Source organism: Orcinus orca, chromosome 2, assembly GCF_937001465.1.
Source record: "Orcinus orca chromosome 2, mOrcOrc1.1, whole genome shotgun sequence".
NCBI lineage: Eukaryota > Metazoa > Chordata > Mammalia > Artiodactyla > Delphinidae > Orcinus > Orcinus orca.
The window spans coordinates 151,811,353-151,834,146 of record NC_064560.1 but is presented as its reverse complement, the minus strand read 5'-3'; the positions used below and the strand labels follow the sequence as shown (position 1 = coordinate 151,834,146).

At 34.6% G+C, this 22,794-nt stretch overlaps 1 protein-coding gene across 1 annotated transcript in view; it reads left to right on the top strand.

Annotated features, from left to right (window-relative positions):
• Positions 1–22,794, top strand: part of MAP4K5 (mitogen-activated protein kinase kinase kinase kinase 5) — a 139,674-nt gene that overhangs the window by 7,874 nt on the left and 109,006 nt on the right. The window contains exon 3 of the mRNA XM_004270042.4: positions 14,927–14,984. Within this exon, the coding sequence (XP_004270090.1) occupies positions 14,927–14,984 (58 nt within the window). The remainder of the gene's footprint in view (positions 1–14,926; positions 14,985–22,794) is intronic.

The following is a 22,794-nucleotide window of genomic DNA, read 5'->3' as shown; positions in this document are numbered from 1 at the left end:
TGTGGTTTGCAGCACACAGCCTCTCTAGTTGATGTGCGTGGGCTCAATAGTTGCGGCACGTGGGCTTAGTTGCCCCGCAGCATGTGGGATCTTAGTTCCCTCACCAGGGATCAAACCTGTGTCGCCTGCATTGGAAGGCGGATTCTTTACCACTGGACCACCAGGGAAGTCCCTCTGTCATTTTTTAATAGCATGATTTTGCAAGCAAAGGATATGTAGCTGCTTCTACTATATCTTTCCCCACTGGTGTTCTCTAATCTTTAAATGCTAATAAAATAGACATGCCCAATGGCCCCAAATGTGAAGGTGATAGAGGATGGATGTATATTCTGCTTGTACTTTCTCTGACATTTGATATCAAAACATCACCCACTTCTTCTTCTTTGTTTTTTGTTTTTTTGGATTCTAACACAGTTTGTGTGAATATACTGTCCTTTCTGTGTCCTGGTAATCTGACATAAGAGACTGTTGGGTTGTCATGTTAGGGTGAAGGAGAGTGAATAACTTGCAAAAATAGGTTAACAGCGGGAAATAAGAATCTTATTTAAAATTATGCTTTTTATTAAGCTAGTGGATATCTTATTAAAAGTTATTTAATTAGATATTATGTTAAATATTGTGAAAGGTTGCTCTGAAAATAAAACATGTTTTATTAGGATGAAGTGTTCTGTTATGGATGTTTACTGTTTTGCAAATCATCTGGTTAAACTCTTATTTTGTATTTATTATTCTTACTGTGTAGAAGTAGGCTTATGTTACGACTGCCTGGAAAAAGACCATGGTTCTGATGGTGGATGTGAAGCTCTGGATCATGGTTAGAGGCAAATAATTTAAAAACGCCTTTCTACTTTCATAGAAATGTTCTGAAAACTATAAAAGTCTTAAATACTTTCAACGTTGTGAAAATAGACATAAAACAGTGCCATCACTGGTGCAGGTATATAAATTCTAGTTCCAAAATTGACTTTTAGATACAACCTCTGCCTTAGGCTTATAATGTATCTAGTATTATTTTTATTTTCATAGGTTCAGTATTTTCACTTTAACCATCATTTCCAGTTTTTGATGAAGACAATGGGATAGAATGCAAATGGACTTAGATTTCTTATTCTAGTTTTCCTTTCAGAATTTATAAAAGTTTCACTCTTAGCTTAAAATTGTGGTTTCAGACCAAATACACAGGAAGAGAAACATGTGATACTTATTAACTTATAAACAAGTGATACTTGTGTTTTCAGGGCTTTGTTTTCAATTTGAGAACTTAGTCCTAGATCAGATAAATTGGAACAGGCACTTTTTCTTGGCTGCATCGGACTATTTTGAGTATTTGTACATGTTTGAATGTTAGTAGAAGGCTATTGCTTTTCAATTATGTGAAGTACTATTTAAGTTAGAGAGTGTAGATAACTCTTTGAAAAAGGCAAGATGAATTTATGTCTAGTGTAACTATGTCTGTTAAATGTCATAATCTCCCACTGAGATTTTGAGAAGATGATGTGGGAAGCCAGGCTGATAGCCCAGTCTATCCTTGGAGGTGTTTGGGCCCATGAGTCATATAGACCCCCACCTTCTAACATTTTTATAAAAATGGAATTGGATTAAAATGAATGAGTGACTAATGTTTGTTTAGCTCTTTCATAATCAGTATATTACTTGTTTCTCACAATAATCCTATGAAGTAGGTGGGACAGATGTATTATCATCTCTAGTTTACCCAAGAAGAAGTTGTATGATATTTGCGTGTATCATAAGTTGTGTGTTATATATTATGTTGTATCATAAGTTGTATGATACTTGCTCTAGATCTTACAGATAGTAGGTGGCACGGTGAGGACATGAATCCAGATCTTCTGACTCTATAATCTCTGTTCTTTCCACTATAGCAAACTGCCTCGGGACTACATCTTTAAATTCACTGCTGTATACATAGCCCTTAACACATTGTCTAGCACATAATAAGCTGTAAGCAAATTATGGGCAGATGATCAGATGAGACTTGGCAGCCTTACCCCTCTGCTGAGAGGTGAGGAGTTTTTTGGATTGATTTGAATATGCATATAAGCTTCAGGTCTCAGCACCAACTTTCAGAAGTACTATTTCCTGGTTACCCACCTGGTCGTTACTCTTACCCTTAAAACTTCCAAATTGGAGCCCAGGCTTGACTTGCTTTTACTGTGGAGATGAACCTATCAATAGCTCATAGCCACCCTACAATGTTAATAAGTAAAAAGAGAAACTTTTTTTTCTTGGTTGTTAGACACCCTTCCTGATGTGCCTTCTCTTGTGCTCATTTTGTTGGAACTTTAGACTTATTGTTACCTAAGATAGCTGAGTCCCATAGACTAGATTTGGTAATGCTATTCTAAGTTAAAATAAACAAAATGCTAATTCTTTCAGGCAGTAGAATAGCCTACCTTCTGTAGCATTAGCTGGTTACTTCTGTTTGCCTATGTCTAATTTGTCACAGCTTGAGAAGGATGTCTTGTGAACCAATGTGTTACCCCTCACATACATGCACCCTCTTTTCTAGGTGCCCTGTGCCTTTTTGTCCTTTTTTAAACCTACCTCTTATCAATATCAGGAAGGATCCAATGTGGGCATGACAGTATATTTTAATAGACATAAGTTGCAATAAATTATTAACAACTTTTGCATTTTAAGCTTTTTAGCCCCTAATTGTAATACTGGAGATGCTTGGGTCCCCTATAATGTTTTTTATCCATGAATAATTCCCTATTCTTTCTGTAGATCCATTGGTAGGACTTGCCTTCCTATTTGCCTCTCTCGTCCTCGCCTCAGAATAGATAGCCTTCTTTCCTACCTTTTCAAAAAATACATTTTAAATAATATGTGTTTATTTTCGAAAACTTGGATATAGGAATAAATGAAAAATTACATGTACCTCTTTTCCCGAAAGATGAACATTTTTGTATATCTTTCAAGACTTTTAAAAAGTCATATTAAGGACACATACATAGATCATAATATATATTATATAAGCATATATTTAAGCATACTATATATAGTATATAGCATATATATTTGATAAGGTACTTTTTTCATTTAACAGTATGTCACAAACAACTTTTCATGTGAGTAGATATACACGTTTAATATTTGTGTATTATTTCCTTGTATCATTGTACAGTGTTTAATTCATTATTGTTGAACAAGCAGATTATCTCCAGTATTTCCTTATTATAAGCATGCTGTGATCCGTATCCTTGAACAAATTCTTTTCACATATCTAATTATTTCTTTAAGTAAATTTCTAGAATTAAATTTTCTTTTTTTCCTTGTGATGAGATTTTTATCCACGTTGTTAATTTCACACTGCGTGAAAATGTGGCTGCACATGGAGCAAGAGATGCCAATCCTGGGGGAGTCCTTCTGGCTAAAGTTTCAGTGAATTTGACCTATTATTCCCCTCAATAGTTGCACCCACCAGCAGTGATTGAGAGTTTACATATTTCCTACCTCTTTATTATTAATAATGTAATGTAATGTATTTCTGTTACCTTATTTTACACTTATGTTTTCGTGTTTGATTTTTCCCTACCGCTTTTAATTTTAACTCAAGCCCTTTTCTCCTTTTGCTTTGCCATGAGGGCCTCCAGATAATTACAATTTAAGTAATCCTCTAGAAGGAATGCTCCCTTTAGTAAAATCAATCTGTATTAGGAGAGGATTAGAAAAATTCTTTTCAAAGGCAAGTAAGTATCCTAACATACTAAGGCTTTAGTGTGTCCTGAGATATAAGTCATCTGGACAGATTTGGGGTCACCCTAACAGGCAGGCCTTAGACTCTGAATATGTCTGCCTGGTAGTGGGGCAAACCCTGCAGTACAGCCTCCTTCTGTGGGAGAGGGAGCACCTGTCTAGATCTGGAAGGCAGCTTGGAAATAACTTGCTTCACAAAAATTAAGGAATTTGGGAGCTGGCTGGGACCTCTTACAGAGTACATATGTCCCCTACCCTATCCTTGACAAAGGGTCAGTTAACTTATTTAAATAATGATATACTAGAAGCAGTTGGTTCCTTTTTAAGCTATAGAAAACTTTCCTGTTTGGATCTAAAATCTGTCCCATTGAAACTCAAACAAGGCAGATAAATCTTTAATTCTTTGCTGTCATCCCACCAGTACTACCCTCATACGTAAAGTACCTGATGCATAAGGGATGCTGAGTAAATGAAAAAATAATGAATGACTAATCTTTATATTAAATTTTCATGTGGAGGATATGCTGTGTGGCTCCACCCTTATTATATTTTGTTGACATAAATTTGATAATCTTAATGGAAGTGGTTTCCTTGAAATTTAGATAATTTATATAGTATATAATATGTGTTTACAACCTCCTGTTTTCCCAAAAAGATTTATAATAGAATGTAAAATGAAGCACTTTACTCTTACCACAGGATAAAGTACTGCATTGTGTTTGAATATAACACTTTCAACATATATTTTTAAATTTTAAAAATATCATAACTTTATAGAAATTTGAAGAAAAAAGTCACTTATAACATGACTTTTGTAATGAATCTAATATTTTAACTACTATCATTTTTGTTGGACATCAGACTTTGAGCACATAGGCAAAACACATAGTAATCAGAATGGTGGTAAGGGTCTGGAATCTGTGTGTAGCATGTTGAAGAAGTTAGCATGTTTCATCCATAGATAGAAGGAAGCTTTTATGTTTCTGTCTGAGGAGAGTTAAAATTAGAACTAGGTCCCCTAACTGCCATAAGAATGGCAATACATACTTACTGAATAAATCAATACATACTTACTGAATAAATCAATGAATTTAGATATCTGAAATTTGTCATAGGAGCAATAGACTCAATCAGCTTTATCTCACAGACCAAAACTGGGACCATTGAGGAGAAATTATAGGAAAGTAGATTTTGCTTATCATAAAAAGTCTTTATACAACTAAATTTATCCTACAAAATGAATGTATGAGATTGATCAAATGACCTCCATAAACTAAATAGAAGAAAATTGCTTTTTTAGAAAAAAGATTGAATTAGATCATTTCTAAAATTTCCTCCAAACTGAGATTCTAATAGAACAGTATCTCTAGAGTAGTTGTAGTTTTAGTTTTGTCTGTTTCCTTCCTTCCTTCCTTCCTTCTTATCTACCTACCTACCTACCTATTTTTTAATTTTTATTGAGGTGTAGTTGACTTACAGTATTATATTAGTTTCACATTACAACAGAGTGATTTGATATTTTTATACATTACAAAATGATGACAGCAGTTAGTCTAGTTACCATCCATCACTATACAAATTTATTGCACAATGTTATTGACTCTGTTCCCTATGCTGTATATTACATCACTGTGACTTATTTATTTTATGACTGGAAGTTTGTACCTCTTAACCTCCCTCACTTGGTTTTACTCATCCTTTATCCCCCTCCCCTCTGGCAACCACCAGTTTGTTCTTTGATCTGTTTCTGTTTTGTTTTGTTTATTTTGTTCTTTAGATTCCACATACAAGTGAAATCATACAGTGTTTGTCTGACTTATTTCACTTAGCATAATACCCACGAGGTTATCCACATTGTCACAAATGGCAAGATTTCATTTTTTATGGCTAAGTAATATTTCTCTGTGTGTGTGTGTGTGTGTGTGTGTGTGTGTGTGTGTGTGTGTGTATCTCCACTTGGGTTGCTTTCATATCTTGGCTATGGTAAATAAATCTGCAGTGAATAGTGGCACACATGTATCTTTTTGAATCTGTATTTTTGTTATCTTCACATACATGCCCAGAAGTGATATTGCTCGATTATATGGCAGTTCTATTTTTGAATTTTTGAGGAACCTTCATAATGTTTTCCATAATGACTGCACCAGTTTACATCCCACCAACAGTGCATAAGGGTTCCCATTTCTTCACATCCTTGCCAACACTTTTTATTTGTTGTCTTTTTGGTGATAGCCATTCTGATAGCTGTGACATTGTGGTTTTGATTAGTATTTCTCTGACTAGTGGTATTGAGCATTTTTTCATATGTATGTTGGCTGTCTGTGTCTTTTGAAAAGTGTCTGTTCAAGTCCTCTGCCCATTTTTTAATCTGGTTTTTTTCTTTTTCTTTGATGTTGAGTTCTATGAGCCATTTATGTATTTTGAATATTAACCCCTTATGGGATATTATGTTTGCACATATCTTCTCCCATTCAATAGGCAGCATTTTTGTTTGTTGGTAGTTTCCTTTGCTGTGCAAAAGCTTAGTTTGATGTAGTCCAGTTTTTTCAATTTTTCCCTTACTTGAGGAGACATATTCAAAAAAATATTGCTAAGACCAATGTCAAATAGTGTACTGCCTATGTTTTCCTCAGTTTTATGGTTTCAGGTCTTACATTTAAGTCTTTAATCCATTTTGAGTTTAAGGTGTATGTATATGGTGTGAGAAAGTAGTTTAGTTTGATTCTTTTTCATGTAGCTCTCCAGTTTTCCAAGCACCATATCTTGAAGAGGCTGTCTTTTCCCCATTATATATTCTTGCATCCTTTTCCATAGATTAATTGACCATATAAGTGTGGGTATTTCTGGGCTTGCTATTCTGTTCCATTGACCTGTGTGCCAGTACCATGCCATTTTGATTACTGTAGCTTTATAGTATAAATCAGGGAGTGTGATACCTCCAGCTTTGTTCTACTTTTTCAAGATTGTTTTGGTTATCTGGAATGTTTTGTGTTTCCATATAAATTTCAGAATTATTTGTTCTAGTTCCATGAAAGATGCCGTTGGTATTTTGACAGGGATTGCATTGAATCTGTAGATTGCCGCCGGTAGTATGGTCATTTTAATAATATTAATCTAATTCATGAACATGACATATCTTTCCCTTTGTTCCTGTTGTCTGCAGTTTCTTTCATCACTGTCTTACAGTTTTCCTAGTACAAGTCTTTTACCACCTTGGTTAGATTTATTCCTGTGTATTTTATTCTTTTTGATGCAATTGTAAATGGGATTGTTTTCTCAATTTCTCTTTCTGATAGTTAATTACTAGTATATAGAGACACAATAGGTTTCAAAACAATCTTGAAAAAGAAAAACAAAACTAAAGGTATCATACTCCCTGATTTCAAACTATACTATAAAGCTACAATAATATATTAATTTTTATCTTGCAGTTTTACTGAATTCATTTATTAGTTTTAATAGTTTTTTTTGTGGCATCTTAAAGATTTTCTCTCTATATAATATAATGTCATCTACAAACACTGACAGTTTTACTTATTCCAGTTTGGATTCCTTTTATTTATTTTTCTTCTCTGATTGCTGAGGTTAGGACTTCCAAAACTGTGTTGAATATAAGTGGGGAGAGTGGACATCCTTGTCTTGTTCTTGATCTTACAGGAAATGCTTTCAGCTTTCCACTGTTAAGTATGATGTTGACTGTAGATTTGTCATATATGGTTTTTATTGTGTTGAGGTATGTTCCCTTTATACCCACTTTGTTGAGAGTCTTTATCATAAATGAATGTTGAACTTTGTCAAAAGCTTTTTCTGCATCTCTCAAGATGATGATATGATATCATAAGTGAATGCTGAACTTTGTCAAAAGCTTTTTCTGCATCTCTCAAGATGATGATATGATTTTTATTCTTCAGTTTATTAATGTGGTGTATCACATTGATTGATTTGAAGCTTTTGAACCATCCTTACATCTCTGGGATAAATATCACATGATCATAATGTATAATCCTTTTAATGTATTGTTAAATTCAATTTGCTCATATTTTATTGAGGATTTTTGCATCTATGTTCAGTGATATTGTTCTTTAATTTTCTTTTTTGTAGTGTCTTTGGTTTTGGTATCAGGGTGATGCTGGCCTTGTAGAATCAGTTTGGAAGTATTCCTTCTTTTTCCATTTTTTAGAGTAATTTGAGAAGGATAAGTATTAACTCTTCTTTAAATGTTTGGTAGAATTACTTTTCAAGATATCTGGTCCTGGAATTTTGTTTGTTGGAAAAAAAATTTTTTTACTGATTTAATTTCATTACTGGTAATTGATCTGTTCATATTTTCTGCTTCTTCCTGATTCAGTCCTGAGAGTTTGTATGTTTCTAGGAATTTGTACATTTCTTCTGGGTTGTCCATTTTATTGGCATATAATTGTTTGTAATATTCTCTTATGATCCTTTGATATATGTTATGTCAGCTGTAAGTTCTCTTTCATTTCTGATTTTATTCAGGTCTTCTGTCTTTTTTTCTTGATGAGTCTGGCTAAAGATTTATCAGTTTTCTTCATCTTTCAGAGAACCAGCTCTTAGTTTTATTGATCTTTCCCATTTTTAAAAATTTTCTATTTTGTTTCTGCTCTCATTTTTATTATTTATTTTCTTCTACTGACTTTTGGTTTTGTTTGTTCTTCTTTTTCTAGTTCCTTTAGGTGTATGGTTAGATGTTTATTTGAGATGTTTCTTGTTTCCTGAGGTAGACTTGTATTTCTATAAACTTTCCTTTTAGAAATGCTTTTGCTGTATCCCATAGATTTTGGATGGTTGTGTTTCCATTTTCATTTGTCTCCAGGTGTTTTTTGATTTCCTCTTTGGTTTCTTCAGTGACCCATTCGTTGGTTAGTAGCATATTGTTTAGCCTCCACGTGTTTGTATTTTTTGCAGTTTTTTTTTTTCTTGTAGTTGATTTCTAGCCTCATATCATTGTGGTTAGAAAAGATGCTTGCTATGATTACATTCTTCTTAAGTTTATTGAAATTTGTTTTGTGGTCTAGCATGTGATCTGTTGTGGAGAGTTTTTTTCCCTATCCCTTAAATGTGGGTAATATTCTAGGATTCTGCTCTTGAATCTCTTTTCTTCTAACTCTACATACTCCTCTTAGGTTATGTCATCTACTGGCCTGGATTCAATAATATTGATGATGCCCAATCTGTCTCCAATCCATGTTAGCTCTTGAGCTTCAGGAGCTATTAAGTGGCTTACCAGATATCTCCATATCTCCAGTTAGTTTTCCATAGGAACCTAAATGTTAAGTATGTTCGAATCTGAGCCCCTTATCTATGTTCCTTCACTGTCCTTCCCCTCCACCCATAAAATGTGTCCATCTTCCTGTGTCTGTCATCTTAGTGAATGGAATCACAGTGTGTATTCACTTGTACAATGTAGAAACTAGGGGTTATCCTAGACTTGCTATTCCTTTGCATTCACATTAGTTTGCTAATTCCTAATGGAGACAAGCTGGACTAGAGCATAGCAGAGAAGATAGAGGAAAGTTAATGGATTTGCTTTATATTTTTAAGCCATCATTATTTGCTGAGATATCAGATGTGAAGAATGTGAAGGAAAGAAATGAAGAATGACCTTGGGTTTTGTACTTGAGCAACTGGCTGGCTGCAGTAAATTTTATTTAGATTGGGAAGATGTGAAGATGAATGGGTTTATGGAGCAGAGAAAACTGAGTGTTATGTGTTAGGCATGTTAGGGTTGACATGCCTGTCAGGTTTCCATGGATTTAGGAGTCTGGAGCTGGGTGAGGAGAGATTTATCCTGGAGATGGTTGTTAAAGCCATAGGACTGCATAGGACAATGTTAGGTAAAGAAAAGGTGAAATTCTGTGTTAGGATAGGTAATAGAGGAGTGAGTAAACAGAGGCTTAGGCATTATTGAAGGCTTTAAGAGAGAGATATAAAATATTCTTTTTGAAGAGTAGAAAATCAAACCTAATGGAGAAGTTGTAGTTTGTAGTTTGAGGTTTGTGTTTTGATTTGAAAATAACACCAGTTAGTCTGATTTTATACATTTTTTCCCCAGTATCATTTAGCTATTCAATATCAGTATGGAATTAGTGGATAATCAAGTTTAATCAGATTAGGATTTTGCTAGGCTAGTATGACAGAGGATAAGAGGAGAAGGAAGTTAAGGTTGTTTGTAAGGGAGTGATTATAAATAGAGTGGTGCACCATGGAACCCTGACAGTTAAGGGAAGATGTGAGGAATTGAGAGATGTAATTGGTAGTCATATAGGAATGCAATGGATTGATGAGGTGGAAAGATCACTGGAATGGAAAGACTAGAGTAAGTGAGCTGAAAGGGTAGGAAGTCATGATCAGGAATTACGATGTTTGAAGTCAAGATTCAGATAGGAGGCTAAGGATTGAAAAGTCAGAGAGTAGATCTGGATGTTGAAGTTTCTAAGAATGGTACCAAGAAAAGGGGTGGAGAGGAAGACTGTGAGCCAGGAACCATAAAGTCCTGAGTGAACAAGAAGGGATGACCAAGAAGTTAGTAGATGATGGCTACAATAGGGTAGTGGGTGATACTGTCTTTCCTGAGCTTCAAAGGAATGTTGTCTCTCACCATCGTCTCTTTACACTCTTATGTTTCCCTTAATACAAGATAATTTTACTACTTTGAAATGACCATGTTTTTTCCTATCTTTACACCTTTGCCTAGAATTCTGTTATAATCCCTTACCCCACCCCACTCTTCCCAGGAAAGTCTCTCATAATATCCATGTTTAGATTTACTTTTTCCTGGAAGCTTTCTCCAACCAGCTTTGACTTGGCTCAGAAGCCTCCTGTGTTGTCTTGTATCACCTTTGAGAGATTTGTCACACTTCGTTGTATTTACTATTCACTTCTCTGTGTCACCAACTGATAGAAAGCTTCTTAAAGACAGCACTGTTTTGTTTCATTATATCCCCAGTTTCAATATCAGTGCCTGGCACATATTTGTTAAATAATAATATTTGGTATTCAGTGTTTAGTAATATTTGTTGATTGAATGAACCTGTAAAAAACAATGTTCCATAAAGAATCAGCTATAGAGGTTTTACAACCTATGACATAATTGACTGCTTCTTTTGTGGGCAGACCAGCTACTTGGCTTTCTTCAAACTTTACAGATGCTGTGTTACTACTTTTGTATCGTAGTTCATATTCTTAAGTCTGGGATACATAATTTTGACTCTGAGAAGTAGTCACTAGCCACAAGAGGTAGCTTGTTAAATATTGAGATATCTGGATTCTCTATTGTTATATTAAAGGATATTTTTGGAGGAAGGGTGTATATTTGAAATTGATGCCCCCAGTTGGCTTCATGGAAAAGTTTTGTGACCCTAAGAAATGCTGGAAGGAAATTACCTGGGGATAGGATGAGGGGCCTAATGTAAAGAACAGTGAAGTGGCATACAAGAGCTGATCTCATTTATCTTCATGGTGACCATCTTGGTTGCTATAACTTTTAGATGACTGTCAATACTTGCCAGTTACATTTTTTACCCCTGTTAAAAGAAATTATCTTCCAGTTTCCTCACTACTGAGAGGTACTGTGCCTTAAGTCATATCTTTCTATTCTTTGTTGGTAACTCAAGACTTTTCCTTTAATTATTTTTTAGTCACATTAAAAATTTTACAGCATGTTGGAAAGTTCATGGCTTATAAAACTGGCATCTGCATAATATTGTTGAAATAGAAATGGATAAGTTAAGAAGATAAACATCTTTAATTTTTTTTTCTTGGTGCAAGTGGAAATTTAACTTCTTACTATGAATTAAAAATCCAGACAGGAGAGTTTGAGTAAAAATACGTCTCCAGTAGTAAATTGACTTGGAAATATTAAGAGATAAGGGAAACACCTTGGCAATGAGAATAGAAACTTAATTTAAGTGGAAAGGCTCTTTTATGGATTTTATAGTGACATTGATCCCATTTATTATTAGTTTATCTTTTTCCACCTAATAATTTTAATTCCTGATTAATAAAGAATTAAATAAGAGATAAACTATAGTAAAATATTTTATTGGACTTCTAGGTGTTCAGTATACCCTTAAGTCTAAATATTAGTGTATAGCAATAACCTACTAAAATAAATAGGAATCAGAAATATATTTAAATGTTTTGGTAGAGATGCTGTGGTATTTCTGTTAGTTCCTTTTATAAACACAGTGCAGGATCTTTAAATTCTTGTGTGTTAAAGTTAAAAACAAAAATACTTGAGAATATCACACTTAATTTGTTGAAAGGAAATGTTGGGTTTCAAAAACTAGTATTGCGTATGACTCCACTGGATTATAGTGTGAAATTGTATAGTTAAATTTCTGAAAGATCTCTTTAGTAAATTGAATCTGTAAAGTCTCTGTTTAGATCTTTTTTTCTGAAAGCCTCTTTGCCTTTCATTATAAAAGAGCCTGGTACTGCTTTCTGTTTTAAAAATCCAGCTGGAAAATTACAGAGTATGAACATTTGCCCATCGGTTCTTCATTTGGAGAGAACAGAAATAATGTCTTCAAAATGGAGACTGACACTTAAGTGTTTACCCTGTCAGTGGGAGTTATAGCTTATATTCTTTTTTTTTAATTTCTGTAACGACATATAGTATATTTTGGCTTGTGCATGGTGTAGCTGAATTTTAAAATACCATATATATTTTATGTGGTTCTGTGATTGTTCAAATCTTCCAGTGATCTGTTCCTTCCCGAGTCCCTCAGAATCTCTAAAGAAAGGTGTCCTTGGTTCTTGCGTCATTTTGGTTCTGTTAAATTGAAATTCAACATATTTGTGTTGATTCTAATCATAAAAATTGACTCAATATGTCTGAAAGTATCAGTATACTTAAAATTTAATTTTATGTGTATTCTTTTAAAAATAATTAATAGATTTAATTTTATTATAGCTTTATATTTACAGATTAGTTGAGCGCATACATAGAGTTACATTCATCCACACCTCACCCACCCACCTATGCAGTTTCCCCTTTTATTAACATCTTGCATTAAGTGTGGTATATTTATTACAATTATTGAACCAGTATTGATATATTATTATAGTTCATAGTTTACGTGAAGGTTCACTCTTTGTGTTGTACAGTTTTATGGATTTTGACAGATACCTAATGACGTGTATCCATTACAGTTTCATACGAGAATAGTTTCACCATCTTAAAAATTCCCTGTACTTCACCTGTTCATCACTCTTCACCCAGACCCCTGGCAACCATTGTTGTTTTCACTCTTTCTATGGTTTTGCCTTTCCCAGAATGTCACATAGTTGGACTCATGTAGTATGTAGCTTTTTCAGACCGGTTTCTTTCACTTAGCAGTATGCATTTACGGTTCTTCCATATCTTTTCATGGCTTGATAGCTTTTTATCACTGAATAATACTCCACTGTATGGATATAAAATGCTGAAAGATCTTAGGAATGGGGAAAAGACCTGAGGCGATTCTTTTGTCACAGGCAAGGAAGAGGAGAGGGTAGGAATGGTGTGAGGCTTCTGGCTGACCTTTTCCCATTTCTCTAAATGCCTTTGCAGTTGGGGGAAGGGTAACCATGGATGGGGGGAGTTAAAATGTTTGTTTTCTCTTCCTGAGACTCCTCCTTACCCTATTTACTGCAATAGATGAGGAAAATATGAACTTCTCATCACAAAATATTTGAGACTGCTGCTGTAGAAAAAATCCTTTTTTCTTCTACCTTTCTGTTTGTGACTTTCCCTCTGCATCCCTCTCCCCCATTCTATTATTTTTCTCACCCTCTATATGTCATTTCTAAAAATATCCCTTCTGAGGCTCTCTTCCCTACATTCTTTGTCATTCTCTTCTGTTTTATCATATGCTCCTTATTTATGCCAAGTGTGAAAATTCATATTCAAATCTAATATACTAAAGTGAAAAATGTTGTAGATTATTAAATAGCATTTCCACATAGTGTGCCACACTGGGTGTAATGAACATGAGCACTCATATTCGTGTTGACAGTATTATGGCACAGTGCTTTTAGGCTCTTTTGGCAGTATGTGTTGATGGCCTTAAATGTTCATATTTATACCCTTGATCTCGTAATCTCATACCTTAGAATCCATTTGAAAGAAATAGTCTTAAATAATGAAAAGACTATGTATAACATCCTTAATATCTAACAGTAAGGGAGAATGATTATATGAGCTATTATATAGACATTTAAAATTATGTAGAGCACTGAGAAAGTACATAATTTTGAAAAAATAAAATAAAAATCTGCACCTATAATAGAACTTGGCAGACGTAGATTTAACATCTAAGGTTGGTGAGAGTGTGAATCCCCATAATTTTTTTCAGAGCAATATGGCAATATGTCCATTTTAAATCCACATACGTTTTAACTTAACAATTATGTTTATAGGTTGCCTTACTGATAAACTTTGATATGTGCTAAAATATTTGCAGTGATAATCATTGAAGCATTAATTATACTAAGTCTATCCATGATATTTTCTTAAGTGGTAAGTAGTTTCTCTTCTAGGAATTTACTTGAAGGAAATAATCAAGGCTGTGAATAGATATAAAGCTATGAAATATATATATTCCTCTATTTATAATTCCAAAATAATATTAAAATCCTAAGTGTCCATTAATAGCCGATAAGTTAAATAAATTATATATACCATCAGTGGAAAATTAGGCAGCATTGCACATCATGTTGTCAAAGACTGTGATGGCACATCTTCTATAACACGTACACACTTGAGCACACATACACAGGGCGAAAAAGGAAATACGTACACTAAGCGTTAACTTTTTACCTCTGGGTAGTAAGATACACATGATTTGGTTATTTATTTTCCTTTAATGGCCTAGGACTATATTTATAAAATATAGAAAAACCATGAGTATTTTTTTTAATTAAGAAAAGTAAGTATAAGAAAAGACTTGGAGGAAGGACACCAAAATTTTAAACAGTAGTTGTTTTTTAGTGGTGGGATTAAAGAGAATTTTGTGTGTGTGTATGTATTTTTTCTATATTTTCTTTATTGGGAAAATGAGTATACTCATTTCACTGGAAATAAAGATTTTGTTTTTCAGTTTTGTTAAAAGCCTGATTGATAAGCAACTAATTAACATAGTACCAAGTAACTTTTATACAGTTGACAGACTTTTTTAAAGTTTTACTTTCATTTTTATTTTAGGCCAGAAATATACATACGGGAGAGCTGGCTGCAGTAAAAATTATCAAATTGGAGCCTGGTATGTATTAAAACTCTCAAGACAACTTTTGAACACTTTTCTTGTGCAGTTCATAAATATATCACTTAAAAGCATTTTCCATATTTCCTTCCTTGTTTCCCTTCTTCCAAAAGAGTCTTATGTTGTCATAAAAAGGGTATCTCCTATATGGTTACATTAAATTCCACTGGAGGTTGTTGGTTAAAGATGAATTTGATGCAGTAATTTTGTTGCTGAAGTCTGAAATATGCATATTCAAAAATTGAAAGACACGTTGACAAACAAAAAGTAACGTTAAAATAATGTTAAATTAATTTTCTTTTAAGATGATAGTGAAATATTTGGACTTCAATTTAAGCTTTTATGAGAATGTGATTAGTAAAGTATTCATTGATTTGGGGGAATATTTGGTGAAATTGAGGATAATTATATTTTATATGTCAGCCATTCCCTGGCTGGTTGATAGGTTTAATAATTCTGGTCTTAGCCTAATGCTTATTTTTTTATACTTCTGTCTGTCCGAAGACTGTTTGTTTTAAAACATACTGAGTAACTTGCTTTGAAAATAAAACAACTGTATAAAACCTGAAACTATTTACTTATTTTGATGTCCTAAAAGTTTCTAATGAGAGCAGTAGTAGCTTTCTTTTTTCTCCAATTTCTTTTTTTTTTCTTTCTTTCCTCTTTCTTTCTTTCTTTTTACTGTGGTAATGTACACATAACATAAAATTTGCCATCCAAACAATTTTAAAGTGTACAGTTCAGTGGTATAAAATACATTCATAATGTGGTGTTACCATCACCACCATCCATGCCAGAATTCTTCTATTTTTATTGTTTTGGAGGACCACCATACTGTTTTCCACAGTGGCTATACAGTTTATATTCCCATCCATACTACACAAGTGTTCCAGTTTCTCCACATCCTTTACAACGCTTGTTATTTTTCTGCTTTATTTGTTATAGCAGCCACCCTAATGGAAGTGAGGGGGTATCTCATTGTAGGGTTTTTTTTGCATTTCCCTAATGATTAGTGATGTTGAGCATCGTTTCATGTGCATATTGGCCATTTGTGTATCTGCTTTGCAGAAATATCTATTCAGATCCTCTGCCCATTTTTTTTTTCACATCTTTATTGGAGTATAAATGCTTTACAATGTTGTGTTAGTTTCTGCTGTACAACAAAGTGAATCAGCTATATGTATACATATATCCCCATATCCCCTCACTCTTGAGACTTCCTCCCACCCTCCATATCCCATCCCTCTAGGTCATCACAAAGCACCGAGCTGATCTCCCTGTGCTATGCAGCAGCTTCTCGCTAGCCATCCATTTTACAGTTGGTAGTGTATATATGTCAATGCTACTCTCTCACTTCATCCCAGCTTCCCCTTCCCTGCTGTGCCCTCAAGTCTGTTCTCTACGTCTGCATCTTTATTCCTGTCCTGCCACTAGGTTCATCAGTACCGCTTTTTAAAATTCCATACATATACGTTAGCATATGTTATTTGTTTTTCTCTTTCTGACTTACTTCACTCTGTATGACAGATTCTAGGTCCATCCCCTCACTACAAATAACTCAACTTGGTTTGTTTTTATGGCTGAGTAATATTCCACTTTATATATGAGCCACATCTTTATCCATTCATCTATTGATGGACATTTAGATTGCTTCCATATCCTGGCTATTGTAAATAGTGCTGAAATGAACATTGTGGTACATGTATCTTTTTAAATTATGGTTTTCTTAGGGTATATGCCCAGTAATGGGATTGCTGGGTCATATGGTAGATCTATTTTTACTTTTTTAAGGAACCTCCGTACTGTTCTTCATAGTGGCTCTATGAATTTACATTCCCAGCAACAGTGCAAGAGGGTTCCCTTTTCTCCACACCCTCTCCCGCATTTATTGTTTGTACATTTTTTGATGATGGCCATTCTGACTGGTGTGAGGTGATACGTCATTTTAGTTTTGATTTGCATTTCTCTAAGAATTGGTGATGTTGAGCATCCTTTCATCTGTCTGTTGGCAATCTGTATATCTTCTTTGGAAAAATGTCTATTTAGGTCTTCTGCCCATTTTTGAACTGGGTTGTTTGTTTTTGTGACATTGAGCTGCATGAGCTGCTTGTATATTTTGGAGGTAAATCCTTTGTCAGTTGCTTCATTTGCAAATATTTTCTCCCATTCTGAGGGTTGTCTTTTCATCTTGTTTATGGTTTCCTTTGCTGTGCAAAAGCTTTGAAGTTTCATTAGGTCCCATTTCTTTATTTTTGTTTTTATTTCCCTTACTCTAGAGGGTGGGTCAAAAAGAATCTTGCTGTGATTTATGTCATACAGTGTTCTGCCTATGTTTTCTCTAAGAGTTTGATAGTGTCTGGCCTTAGATTTAGGTCTTTAATCCATTTTGAGTTTCTTTTTGTGTATGGTGTTAGGAAATATTCTGATTTCATTCTTTTACATGTAGCTGTCCAGTTTTCCCAGCACCACTTATTAAAGAGGCTGTCTTTTCTCCATTGTATATTCTTGCCTCCTTTGTCAAAGATAAGGTGACCATATGTGCGTGGGTTTATCTCTGGGCTTTCTATCTTGTTCCATTGATCTATCTTTCTGTTTTTGTGCCAGTACCATACTGTCTTGATTACTGTAGCTTTGTAGTATAGTCTGAAGTCTGGGAGCCTGATTCCTCCAGCTCTGTTTTTCTTTTTCAAGATTGCTTTGGCTATTCAGGGTCTTTTTGTGTTTCCATACAAATTGTAAAATTTCTTGTTCTAGTTCTGTGAAAAATGCCATTGGTAATTTGATAGGGATTGCATTGAACCTGTAGATTGCTTTGGGTAGTATAGTCCTTTTCACAATATTGATTCTTCCAATCCAGGAGCATAGTATATCTCTCCATCTGTTTATGTTATCTTTGATTTCTTTCATCAGTGTTTTATGAGTACAGGTCTTTTGTCTCCTTAGGTAGGTTTATTCCTAGGTATTTTATTCTTTTTGTTGTGATAGTAATGGGATTGTTTCCTTAATTTCTCTTTCTTATCTTTCGTTGTTAGTGTATAGGAATGCAAGAGATTTCTGTGCAGTAATTTTGTATCCTACAACCTTACCAAACTCATTGATTAGTTCTAGTAGTTTTCTGGTGGCATCTTCAGGATTTTCTATGTATAGTATCATGTCATCGGCAAACAGTGACAGTTTTACTTCTTCTTTTCCAATTCATATTCCTTTTATTTCTTTTTCTTGTCTAATTACTGTGGCTATGACTTCCAGTACTATGTTGAATAATAGTGGCGAGAGAGGACATCCTTGTCTTGTTCCTGATCTTAGAGGAAATGCTTTCAGTTTTTCACCATTGAGAATGATGTTTACTGTGGGTTTGTCATATATGGCTTTTATTATGTTGAGTTAGGTTCCCTCTATGCCCACTTTTTGGAGAGTTTTTATCATAAATGGGTGTTGAATTTTGTCAAAAGGTTTTTCTGCATCTATTGAGATGATCATATTGTTTTTATCCTTCAGTTTGTTAATATGGTGTATCACGTTGATTGATTTGAGTATATTGAAGAATCCTTGCATTCCTGGGATAAACCCCATTTGATCATGGTGTATGATCCTTTCAATGTGTTGTTGGATTCTGTTTGCTAGTATTTTGTTGAGGAATTTTGTATCTAAGTTCATCAGTGATATTGGTCTATAATTTTCTTTTTTTGTGATATCTTTGGTTTTGGTATCAGGGTGATGGTTGCCTTGTAGAATGAGTTTGGGAATGTTCCTCCCTCTGCAGTTTTTTGGAAGAGTTTGAGAAGGATAGGTGTTAGCTCTTCTCTAAACATTTGGTAGAATCCCCCTTGAAGCCATCTGGTCCTGGACTTTTGTTGAAAGATTTTTAATTGCAGTTTCAATTTCATTACCTGTGATTGGTCTGGTTATATTTTCTAATCCTTTCTGGTTCAGTCTTGGAAGGTTGTACTTTTCCAAGAATTTGTCCATTTCTTTCAGGTTGTCCATTTTTTTGGCATATAGTTGCTTGTAGTAGTCTCTTATGATCTTTTGTACTTTTGCAGTGTCAGTTGTAATCTCTCCTTTTTCATTTCTAATTCTTTTGATTTGAGTCTTCTCCCTTTTTTTCTTGGTGAATCTGGCTAATGGTTTATCAATTTTGTTTATCTTCTCAAAGAACCAGCCTTTAGTTTTATTGATTTTTGCTATTGTTTTCTTTGTTTCTATTTCATTTATTTCTGCTCTCATCTTTATGATTTCTTTCCTTCTACTCATTTTGGATTTTCTTTGTTCTTTTTCTAGTTGCTTTAAGTGTAAGTTAGATTGTTTATTTGATATTTTTCTTGTTTCTTGACGTGAGCTTGAATTGCTATGAACTTCCCTGTTAGAACTGCTTTTGCTGCATCCCATAGGTTTTGGATTGTCATGTTTTCGTTGTCATTTGTTTCTAGGGTTTGTTTTTTTTTTTTCTGTACGCGGACCTCTCACTGTTGTGGCCTCTCCCATTGCGGAGCATAGGCTCCGGACGCGCAGGCTCAGTGGCCATGGCTCACGGGCCCAGCTGCTGTGCGGCATGTGGGATCTTCCCAGACCGGGGCACGAACCCATGTCCCCTGCATCGGCAGGTGGACTCTCAACCACTGCGCCACCAGGGAAGCCCTGTTTCTAAGTATTTATTTCCTCTTTGACTTCTTTAGTGATCCCTTGGTTATTTAGCAGCGCACTGTTTAGCGGCCATGTATTTGTGTTTTTTACTGTTTATTTCCTGTAATTGATTTCTAGTCTCATAGCATTGTGGTTGGAAAAGATGCTTGATACAATTTCAGTTTTCTTAAATTTTCCAAGGTTTGATTTATGACCCAGAATGTGATCTGTTCTGGAGAACCTTCTGTGTGCACTTGAAAGAAAGTGTATCCTTCCACTTTTGGGTAGAACATCCTAAAAATATCAATTAAGTCTCTCTGGTCTCTTGTGTCATTTAAAGCTTTTCTTTCCATATTTATTTCTGTCTGGATGATCTGTCTATTGGTGTAAATTTGGTGTTAAAGTCCCCCACTATTATTGTGTTACCATTGATTTCCCCTTTTATGGCTGTTAGCATTTGCCTTATTTATTGAGGTGCTCCTATGTTGGGTACATAAATATTTATGATTGTTATGTTTTCTTCTTGGATTGATCCCTTGATCATTATGTGGAAAGATGGTTTGCAAATATTTTCTCTCATTCTGTAGGTTGCCTTTTTACTGTGTTGATAGTGTCTCTAGGTGCACAAAATGTATAAATTTTCTTGAAGTCCAGTTTGCCTGTTTTTCTTTTGTTGCCTGTGCCTTGATCATTATGTGCCTTTGGTGTCATACCCAAGAAATCATTGCCAAATCTGATAACATGAAGCTTTTGCCCATGTTTTCTTCGAAGAGTTTTATAGTCTTCGGTCTTTGATCCATTTTGAGTTAATTTTTTTGTATACAGTGTTAGGTAAGGGTCCAAGGTCATTCTTCTGCTTATGGATAGCCATGTTTTCCTAATATCATTTGTTGAAAACACTGTCCTTTCTCCATTGAATGGTCTGTTTTTTGTTTATTTGTTAATTCTTGTTGGCTGCGTTGGGTCTTTGTTGCTCTGCACAGGCTTTCTCTAGTTGCAGCAAGATGCAGCTACCCTTCATTGCAGTGTGCAGGCTTTTCGTTACGGTGGCTTCTCTTGTTGTGGAGCACAGGCTCTAGGGTGCACAGGCCTCAGTAGTCTTGGCATGCGGGCTCTAGAGTGCAGGCCCAGTAGTTGTGATACATGGGCTTGGATCTCCATGGCATATGGATCTTCCTGGACCAGGGATCGAACCTATGTCCCCTGCATTGGCAGGAGGATTCTTAACCACTGCACCACCAGGGAAGTCCCCTGTTGAATGGTCTTATTAGCACTCTTGTCAAAAATCATTTGAACCGTATATGTGAAGGTTTATTTTTGGGCTCTCTGTTCTATTCCATTGGTCTCTATGTCTGTAGAGTACCTGTATCACACTATTTTGATTTTAGTAGCTTTGTAGTAAGTTTTGAAATCAGGAAGTATGTGTCATTAGTTCTGTACTTCTTTTTCAATATTGTTTTGGCTCTTCAACATCCTCTGAGATTCCATATAAGTTTTAGGATGTGTTTTTCTATTTCTTCAAAAAATGTCATTGGAGTGAGGAGTAGTAATTTTTGACCAGGTGAGTGAATATTTGATCTGTTCATTTGCTGCTTCATAAAGTTAGACATGTAGAGTAATTGTGTCACCATAATTATGCCAATTTCTTAATTTGCATAGTTAAAATGGTTTTACATTTCAAATACAATATTTTGATCATTATGTGTATGATTCATTAGGGAGAGATTACTGAGGTAGCAAATGCTGCAACACTTTAAAAATAAGCTTGCAGATATGGCACAGTATCTTTTTTTTTCTGGATAATAGAATTCATTATAATAATACCCTTTTAGAGTCTTCTAGTTAAGTTCCACCTAGTAAGTGTAGTATGGTCTCCAAAATGTCATTAACACACATAGAAGAGACTATAATATAACAGAACTGCGCAAGCATTTGCCTCTTCTTGACTTACTTGAACAAATAAATATTTAAGTTATGTTCAAGGAACAGTTATAGTCCAGATAATGAATGGGCTGTTTTTGCAGAGGAAACAAAGGGAAAAACAAATAACGTATGCTAACACATATATATGGAATCTAAAAAAAAAAAATGGTTCTGATGAACCTAGGGGCAGGACAGGAATAAAGACAGACATAGAGAATGGACTTGAGAACATGGGGAGGGGGAAGGGTAAGCTGGGATGAAGTGAGAGAGTAACATTGACATATATACACTACCAAATGTAAAATAGATAGCTAGTGGGAAGCAGCTGCAGAGCACAGGGAGCTTTGTGACCACCTAGAGGGGTGGGATAAGGAGGGTGAGAGGGAGATGTAAGAGGGAGGGGATATATGTATGCATATAGCTTATTTACTTTGTTATACAGCAGAAACTAACACAACATTGTAAAGCAATTATACTCCAATAAAGATGTTAAAAAAAGATGTTTATCCCTTATCTGCCTTCAGCAAGTATACTGGGCTCATCATAGCACAGTTTCAGTTATTCTATTTAAGGGCATGGCCTACTTTTGATTATGATTCATGTAATGAATTAATGAATATATTTTTAAAATCCTACAATTCTGACTTCTCAAGAAACTATAAAAAAGAAAGTGCACCATTATATGATGTTATTATTTAACAGATAAGGATTAATTGCTGGGACTGTAAACTAAGACTCTTTGAAAGGTTGGAATTTCTCACTGCTTGGCTTTTTAAAGTTGCTGCCTTTATGTTAGAGTTCACTCATATACGAAGGTTGACTAATATTTAAATTCTTCCACCCCAAAAGAATCACATAGAAGTCCAGTAAATGCTTGATGATGCGATTTTAATGCCTGGCCATTTTAGTATTGTTAATTGTTTATAGTTATGCTTTGTTCAGTTCTATAAGGTTATTTGTTTTTTAATTGATTTTTAAATTTTTTAATACAATTTTTAAAGGTTACACTACATTTACAGTTATTGCAAAATAGTGGCCATATTCCCCATGTTGTATAATACAGTACATCTTTGTAGCCTATCTTACACCCAGTAAGTTTGTACCTCCCACTCATCCACCCCTATATTGCTCTTCCCCCTGCTTAACTGGTAACCACTGGTTTGTTCTCTCTATCTGTGAGTCTGCTCCTTTTTTGTTATATTCACTAGTTTGTTATATATTTTAGATTCCGCACATAAGTGATATCATACAGTATTGGGCTTTC